Below are 8,415 nucleotides of genomic sequence, written 5' to 3'. Positions count from 1 at the left end.
GATGCTGTTATTGCTCCCCATCCATCAATGTTGGTCACGTTTATTGCAAACGCTACATATGAAAGCTACAGATCAGATGCTATAGTGATACTGTGATGCATGGCGAACTGTTGTTTATAAACTTGTGTTTCTAAGATACCTTTTCCACAATCTAAAACTAATGTTTTTAACATTAGATTTGTATGACCTACTCATTATAACAAATCATGTGGTACACTTTCTTGTAATATAGCAAAATTGAAAGAGTGGTGTAAGAACATGGATGGGATGACAACTATTGCACAAACCTTTGTAACCTATACATGTGGATATGAAACCCAGTAAGTTACCCAACATTATTTGTTTTCCTTGTCCATTCAGAGCCAAACCTTCTTTTTGGAAATAATTTGAGGCAATGGAAAATATGTTATTTCTTCCTGCATATCCCTAAAACACTCAAACTTCTATCCAAGTTAAGAGATGTTTGAAGCAAGCTAAATGAACTCGTCTGACTTGAAATCATGAAATGGGTAAACCAACACAACTTCTCACTGTCATAAATAATACATTATTTTCAAAATACGATTTTTTTTTGTTTTTATTGCTGTTAATTCAAGGAAAAATGCTGCATAAAATCCAATCTGTTCTAGAAATATAAGTGACCTTTCCAGTACATAACATTTCAAATATCAAAGTATATGGTAAACATACAAATAAAGAGGAAGGCAACATACTTCCTATTTACAGTACAGTATTTTAAATCACAAAATAAGTTCCATAAAGTAAACTGGAAGATAATTGAGAATGCAAGTTCACTGGTGCTTTACACCTTTATTGATCTCAGAAGCAGTCATTTTACTTAAATATGGTCCAACATACCCAGCGCAAATAATTTTTAACCAAAATAATTTCCTATACTAATTTCTTTTAAATTAAAGCTCTCTTCTACCCCTTTGTTCTTTACTTTCAAAATATACTGGTGCTATAAATATAAATGCTATCTATGAATAAATGTAATAAATCAAGTTTCTTCAAGTTTAGCAATTAGAATGAATCAAAATGCTCTGCTGCATATCTAATTTTTAAAAAAAGTAAAATCTACATTTTAATGAATTGTGGTATATGGAGATACACATATATGGTGGTAGTTCAGTGTTCATTTAAACGGTCAAAAGTTTTCTTCCAGATAAACTCAGTGCAATTTAGTACAGGTTGGCTTTGAGAAATCAAATACAGCAGCAATAAAGTTAGCAATATGACACTAACATGATCAATTTTCACACTCATTGGAATTTTTCACATTATAGTGTGATCACATAGTGGTAAATTGTCATAAGAAAGTGACATTGCTATTTGGTAGACTTTTCCTAGCATACAAATATTAAACAGATTTTTAGAATACACACAGGTTTTTGTCCAAAATGCTATACCATTTACATTCTAAACACAACACTGTAGTAACTTCAGGAGAGTAATGTTCAAAACATTAAACACCCCATTTGTGTGTCTTTTATACTGACATGGTTGAAAGGTTAATAAAGATACTTGCTGCCAATATCCATTACAAATGCAGACATAAGCTAAGGCATTCATTTTAATTTTTTTTACTCTGAATCTAACAAGTTTTAAAAACTGCAAACCAAAGTGAAAATTGTTTAATGTCTATGTCAGAAATTTTAAAGATCGTATCGTTTGAAATGCTCCCCATCCAATTTTAGCATTCAGGCACATTAAGAACTGTATATATGTTGTGAATGGCCATCTCTCAAGGAGAGCAAGCAGTACCCCCATCAATTCACAAATGTAGGATTTACTAGAATTAATGAGCTGATTATCTACCCAGTCCCATGGAGACAGGTACACTCAGCAAGATAGGAAAGAAGTTTAGCAGCATTAAGAAAAGAGAAGGGAAGGGAAACATGACTTGGGAACATAACCCAGTTTCTCCTTTTAACCATATGGCTGTTCACCAGTGTAGTTGGAGATTAAATGACCTTTTAAAAAAAATGCAGTAAACATCGCATCTCTCAAGTCTTCAGTGCAAAAGTCAATTAATTCAAATGAATGATTGGCTGAGATAGCAACATGCTTTATGCAAGTCAGACCAGGGGTAAAATTGCTTTCTTCTTTTCTATTAGAACAGATGTTCACAAGCAATGAAAAAAAAAATGCAACAAAACATAAAACACACACAAAGGAATCTCTCAAATCCAAAGAATTTCCCAGATTTCTCAAACTTCATTTTGGTATGTAGGCAATGTTTACTTGGTTTCAGTCAGCAGAATCCAACGTATCATTAGGAGGGGGTGGGGGAGGTGCATATCTCAATCTGTAAGTGCCTAGAATAGGAAAAAGAACTTACTAAGTCACTGCTTACACTTCATAAGGTTATAAGAAAAAAAAAACTACAAAAACCCAAGGTGAATACTGTCTTCCAAAAATGCTATGCTATTATCCCAAAGAAGTTCCACATGTTATATAATCTTATGTAGAAATCAGTTTTATTTATAAAGGAAAATCTTTCAAAGTTTCTCCTAAACAAATAAACCCACAATGGCTACAATCGGACATAATACCAAAATCATGGTTTAGCTCTGAGAATAAATTTAGCGTATAGTGTTCTGTTTTAGATGGGTCAATTTTAACATGCTACCTAACATCTGGGTTATGGTTCAGATTAATTCTGTATCACGAAAGTCAGGCAGTTTCATTAGCTATTATTGGAAAGCTATCCATTCCCACAACTAAAGGTGAAAAGTCTATCTGTGCATCTGCATCTACGTTCAGGTGATCCACCAAACAAAACTCCTGAACTACTTGCAGCAAAGATTATGGTGGACATAATGTGGTCAAGAGAGGGAAAGCTATCTTGACTCAAGCATTACATCCAAACGAACCTATAATAACTTCAAAATCCTTGGATGGACTTAACTGTGCAATGGGGACTATATTGTAGCAAATATATCTTCCAAATATCAGCTTACAAAATTGGTCTTTAGTAGTCAAGTATCAACAGAAACAAAATAATAATAATAAATATGAAAGTGGATATACTTTACAATTACAAATATAAAGAATTAAGGTATAAAATTAATAACATCCCTTGCTTTTAATGGTTTAATTCACACCTCTGCATTTAAGGTAATTTTTTTTCTTCTGAAAATATCTCTGGTCAGTCACATTTGCAGGGAAAACAAAATCTACCTATGCGTTAATATAAAAATATGCTCTTTTTAAAAAATAAGCTTACAACGTATAACAAATGTGACTTACTTTTAAAAGCTAGGACATTTGTGCCTGACTGCTCTGGATGTACCTATGAAATTTTGGCATCATAATTGTTAGCAATTAGACAAATACATTTAGGTTTTAGTCTGCTTTCCATTGTGGTTATCAGTGAATAGGTTAACTCAAATGGTGCTTAGCTATCCATGAATTCCAATACATTATTGTTGAAGCAATGTAACTCTGAACCAATTTCAAATAGTTACTTGGACCCAAAACATAAAAGTACGTAGTGATTTTATATTCCTCCCATCAGACTTTCTGTGCCTAGGGATTACACTGCTTATTTTCAGTGCTAAGGGACATGTGGCAGAGAAACAATTTGCCCTCCCTGACAAATCTTCATTTTTTTCAGGGGTACAGTTATCTTAATGTCTTATGCCTATTCTAAGGCTTAAAACATCAAAACAACCCATAAAACAGCCGAAAGTGATCTTCTCAGCTGTCACGTCTTTTCTGCTGAAATTTCAGCAATGTGGTTGGAGGCTGCGGGCTGCCTACCTCTGTAACAGTCAATCGTTCATGCATACACAGACATACAAACCATAGATAGCAGAATGAAAATGGCATGGTCAATAACCAAAACTATGTAGACTCAGAAGCAACTGTGTTGGGTGTTATGATTACCTTGTTGACTGGCCTCCATAGATGACTGCTTACAATCCTGTGCATAGTGCCCAGTAACACCACAATTATAACAGGACACATTCCCATTCTTCTTGGGACCTGATCCATTAGAATTGGCAACTACATTTGAAGCTTGATACACAGGATAATATCCACGATATCCTGCCATTTGCTGCATGCCATAGTTGATTTGGCTCCCCATTACTGGGTCATGCATTGAATATGGGCCCCGAGAGAAGAAATAAGGAATTTGTGTTCCATTGGTCTGATGTCCTTGGTTGAGGTAGCTCCCATTGCAAAATGGCAGATGGAAGAAAGGTGAAACTCTGTAGACTTGTCCTTGAAGTGGATTAGGATAAAAGTAACTGTTAATCTGAAGATTTCCATTGGAGCCACAGCTACACCTACGACCACAAGAGCCACAAAGCCCAGACCCCAACTGCTGTGGGGACAACAGTGTTCCATTTGCATTAGTATTCCCAACAGCATTAATATAGGATGTACTGTCGCTCTGTGCAGTGCTGTGTGTTAAAGCCGGGCTTGGACTAGGTGCAGGACCTGGAGTGTGGGTCGGTATTGCAGGAGGAATAGTGGGCTGCACTTGACTAACACAAAGACCTGTTGTTGGAGATGGTGGTGTTGATGCCACAGTGTTCAGCACTGCTGTACTTTGATTAGGCAAAACGTTGGTAGCATGAAGAGTTACCGGTACAGTAAAAGGAGCTGGTGGAAGTGCTGTGGAGAGCCCAGTTGCAGGAACCACTACTTTTAGATTTGGAGGCTGAGGGATCACTCCTGTGCTTCCATCAACATGAGGCACCATTTGATTTAAGCCCATCACATGTGACACGGATTTTGAGACTGGATCTGCTGTCGGAACGGGAGATCCTGTAAAATTACTTGGGGCGTGGACTGGAATAAAGGCAGTGTTTGGTGATCCAATATTTAAGCTTCCAGTTTGTTGCTGGGCTCCATTAACTGCACAATTTTCAGAAGATGCCTGTGGTGAAGATATTTTCATTCTGTGTATCGCTAACTGCAATGCAGGGCTACCAGACTGGACTGTAGATGGGAAAAATGTGGCTGGCAAAGGGGAAGACAGAAGTTCAATGTGTTTCTCAGATTCAACCGAAGATCCCATTCCAACAGGAGCGGCATTAGCAACTACCATTCCCAAAGTTTTCCCATCAGCAGATATAGGTGGTGGCACTACTGTTTCAGGCTTCTGTGCACTATTGAGCACAACACAGTGGAGGGCAGGCATAAATGAAATGTGTTGAAATTGTGAACTCAAAGGCTCCTCCACAGTATTTTTATTGTTTGATGACACTGAAATTTGTGTCGGTGCCTTATTGAGATCCGTAGCACCATATTCAGTAAACCTCAGCACATTTTGGTTCCCAGAATCTTCAGAATTGCTGTCTGTGTCTGTGAAAAGGGCATTAAACAGAATATTCAGATTTCTAGAAAAACAATGTTCCCTAGGCAAAAACATTACTTTTACAATTACTTTTAAAATTACAAAAAATTATAGTAATTAAAACAAAAACATTAGAAGTCAATTATAATAATAGAAAATACAGAGTTGTAAAAGCCTGTATCTATATAATAGAACAGGGGTCTTCAAACTTGGCCCTTTTATGACTTGTGGAGTTCAACTCCCAGAATTCCTCAGCCAGCCTTGATGGCTGAGGAATTCTGGGAGTTGAAGTCCACAAGTCATAAAAGGGCCAAGTTTGAAGACCCCTGTAATAGAAGGTGTCATTTAAACTGACCAATAAACCTGGTATTTCAAATCACTATTACTTTCTAAAGGAAAACAGTATATTATAAAAAGCAATTGTATGAGAACAACTATATGAAAATTGTGTACTTGAAATAACATCTTTAACAGATACATGGAAAAGATACATTTTCAATGCTAAGAAAAGTTTACTAACTGCATTTTAAATAGGCTATCTATTTTACTTGATTTTGCTTTGGGGAATGAGAATAGTTTAACATCAGGTAGTTTATAACAATCAGGTGCAAAATGTTTCAGGTTTAGATACTTTTGAATTCAAAATGCTCCCATTCTGAGTTCAAAATAATTCTCTGAATCAACAGGTTTGAGTTATAATGGGCTGTTTCAATTTGCTTAAAAACATTTCAGGCTTGGAACTGCTTTATCAGATTTTTCTTTAAACTTAAAATGGAGCACTTCAGTTCTGAAACATTTTCGATATCCCTAGCTTTTAGCTTAATATGATGTAGAATCCCACCAATTTAGTTGCTGAAACAATTAATTACAAAAAATATGGCTTAATTCATGCACAAATCCAGCTTTTGTGTAATAAGCATGGCTTTGCAAATTTGAAAATCATGAGTAGACATATTTCATCTGTAACAACTGTTAAAAATAATTAGGCTGTATCACACCAAAAGCTTGTCTATTCTCATTACAGCAAAGCTCATGCTTCTCAGTAGACTATAAGCAGGATTTGATTGCATCATCCTCATTTCCACTCACATCCCCATAGCTGCTGCTGAAAGCCATTCTGATGCTGTTACTGTAAGGAACAGTTATCTTGATTAATAGCTTTATCCACCTTTAATTTATTAACTTCCCAATAGGAAAGCTGCAAATTAGTTATGTATGGTTTTTTTTTTAAAAAAAGCATATTTTGGAATAATCATTAAAAATAATTACATACTTTTGGAAAAATAAAGCAGATATTTTACTAAGCTAAAAGCCCACTTTTCACAAAGACTATAATTATATCATAAATTTAAGTTTACCTTCCCCCCCCCCCTTTTCTTTTTTCAAAACATTAAGGGAAGAAATAGATTGATTTAAGAAGCAGATGTAAATAATGCAGCTATACAGAACAGCAACTGCATGCTCTGTGAACAAAAAGTTTTGAAGACACCCGGAACATGATTCCACAGATAAAAGTCAAAATTAAATTTGGGCATTTTATAAGATGTTACAATGTATAGGAACTTCTCTAAATATGTCTTGTTGTTTTATCAAAACTATTATTACTTCTACAATGACAAGGGAGAAGGAAGGACGATTCATGTGTAATTGTCAACCTATGTATAGAATACAGTTTCTTGCATTCTCATCTATAACTTACTGTATATAACTGTATGCTGTAAACTTTCATCAATGAAATTATGATGACTGTTACTTGGGGACACAAAACCAAATTAAAGAAGCAGCATACTAAAGTGATTTTATATGTTCTTATTTTAAATACAAAAATACAACCTCTGTCTTTTTCTTCTTCACTTTCAAAACTTTCCCTTCCATCATGCCGTGGACTAGAAGGAGAACTGTAACTCTCTGAAGAGGTTTCTCCACATGTGTCATTTCCAATTGTAATGTCTAAATTTGAATCTAGAAAAGATGTCATAACAGCAAGATTACTGCTAAACACCACTAAGTAGTATGCAAATTAACTTGGGGTTTTCTGCATTTTTACTTGCTACCCAAGCACCAACGCTCTGTATATTGCAGCCAATAAACAAAAAGTATAATCTAATATCAAAGGGTAAAAACCACTGGACTGCACAAAATTATTGTCACAATATATATAATACATGGGCAAGATTCTAAAACCTACTTTTTACTAAAGAAACCTAGATGTGCCGAATAGATTTTTTTTAGCTTTCTCACTCCAGACAACCAAAATTCAACATACAAAAATGCTTTTGCAATTCCCATCATTGAAAAGCAGTCTTAAGTAACACAGATGCCTTTTATTCAGGGGAAAAAAAATCAAGGCTGATATTATGCAGTCATTACGCAGGTCTTGAAAAAAATAAATTCTGAACTCCACAATATATTCTGTTCCTGCTAAAAGTTCAGATTCCTGCTTTTTAACTTATGATTTGTATGTTTCCACGGAGATCGCACATTCTAAACTCCAGTCCAGGAGTAGACACTTTTTGCTCCCACTTAAAAGGAATGTCTGCACGTGACTTTTTTTTTTTAAAAAAAAGGATAACAACTTCATATACAATTCCTTTCCAATTATGATGCAAAGCTTTTGTTCAAGCACATAAAATAGTTGCAGCAGGGAAGAATGACAAGTTGCATGACTGTGCAAATGACTGTGAGAAAAGCATATACTATAGGTCAGGGGTAGGCAACCTTGGCTCTTTTATGACTCGTGGACTTCAACTCCCAGAATTCCTGAGCCAGCTATGTCCACAAGTCATAAAAGAGCCAAGGTTGCCTACCCCTGCTATAGGTAAGCAAACCATTTCATGGACTATATGCAATCTTAACTCTATTGGCTAGTCAAAATATTTCAAATGACAATTCTGCAAAATGCTACATTACTTCTTGAAAATCCATCAAATGTATACTGTGGGAAGCATGGTCTGATAGTTTTTTTCCCCCCAGATGCATTTCTGCTCTAACAGACAATGGAAACAACTATTCCTCAATCATAGGCAGACCCATGGCAGCCATATTTAAGATATTTTGGTTCAAGGAAAGCATATGAGAATAAATCTTTCTTTAAGTTTTGAGAC

At 35.4% G+C, this 8,415-nt stretch overlaps 1 protein-coding gene across 1 annotated transcript in view; it reads right to left on the bottom strand.

Moving 5' to 3' along the window:
- Positions 1 to 588: 588 nt before the first annotated feature.
- ZCCHC2 (zinc finger CCHC-type containing 2) overlaps positions 589 to 8,415 on the bottom strand; it is a 29,883-nt gene continuing 22,056 nt past the window's right edge. The window contains 3 exon segments of the mRNA XM_029283254.1: positions 589 to 2,318; positions 3,892 to 5,319; positions 7,145 to 7,273. Of these exon segments, the coding sequence (XP_029139087.1) occupies positions 2,251 to 2,318; positions 3,892 to 5,319; positions 7,145 to 7,273 (1,625 nt within the window). The 3' untranslated portion in view covers positions 589 to 2,250.

The sequence above is a fragment of the Protobothrops mucrosquamatus genome, unplaced genomic scaffold, assembly GCF_001527695.2.
Source record: "Protobothrops mucrosquamatus isolate PMUCROS unplaced genomic scaffold, P.Mucros_1.0 scaffold43, whole genome shotgun sequence".
Taxonomy (NCBI): Eukaryota; Metazoa; Chordata; class Lepidosauria; order Squamata; family Viperidae; genus Protobothrops; species Protobothrops mucrosquamatus.
The sequence above is the reverse complement of the archived record's forward strand: the minus strand, read 5'-3'. Positions and strand labels throughout refer to the sequence as shown.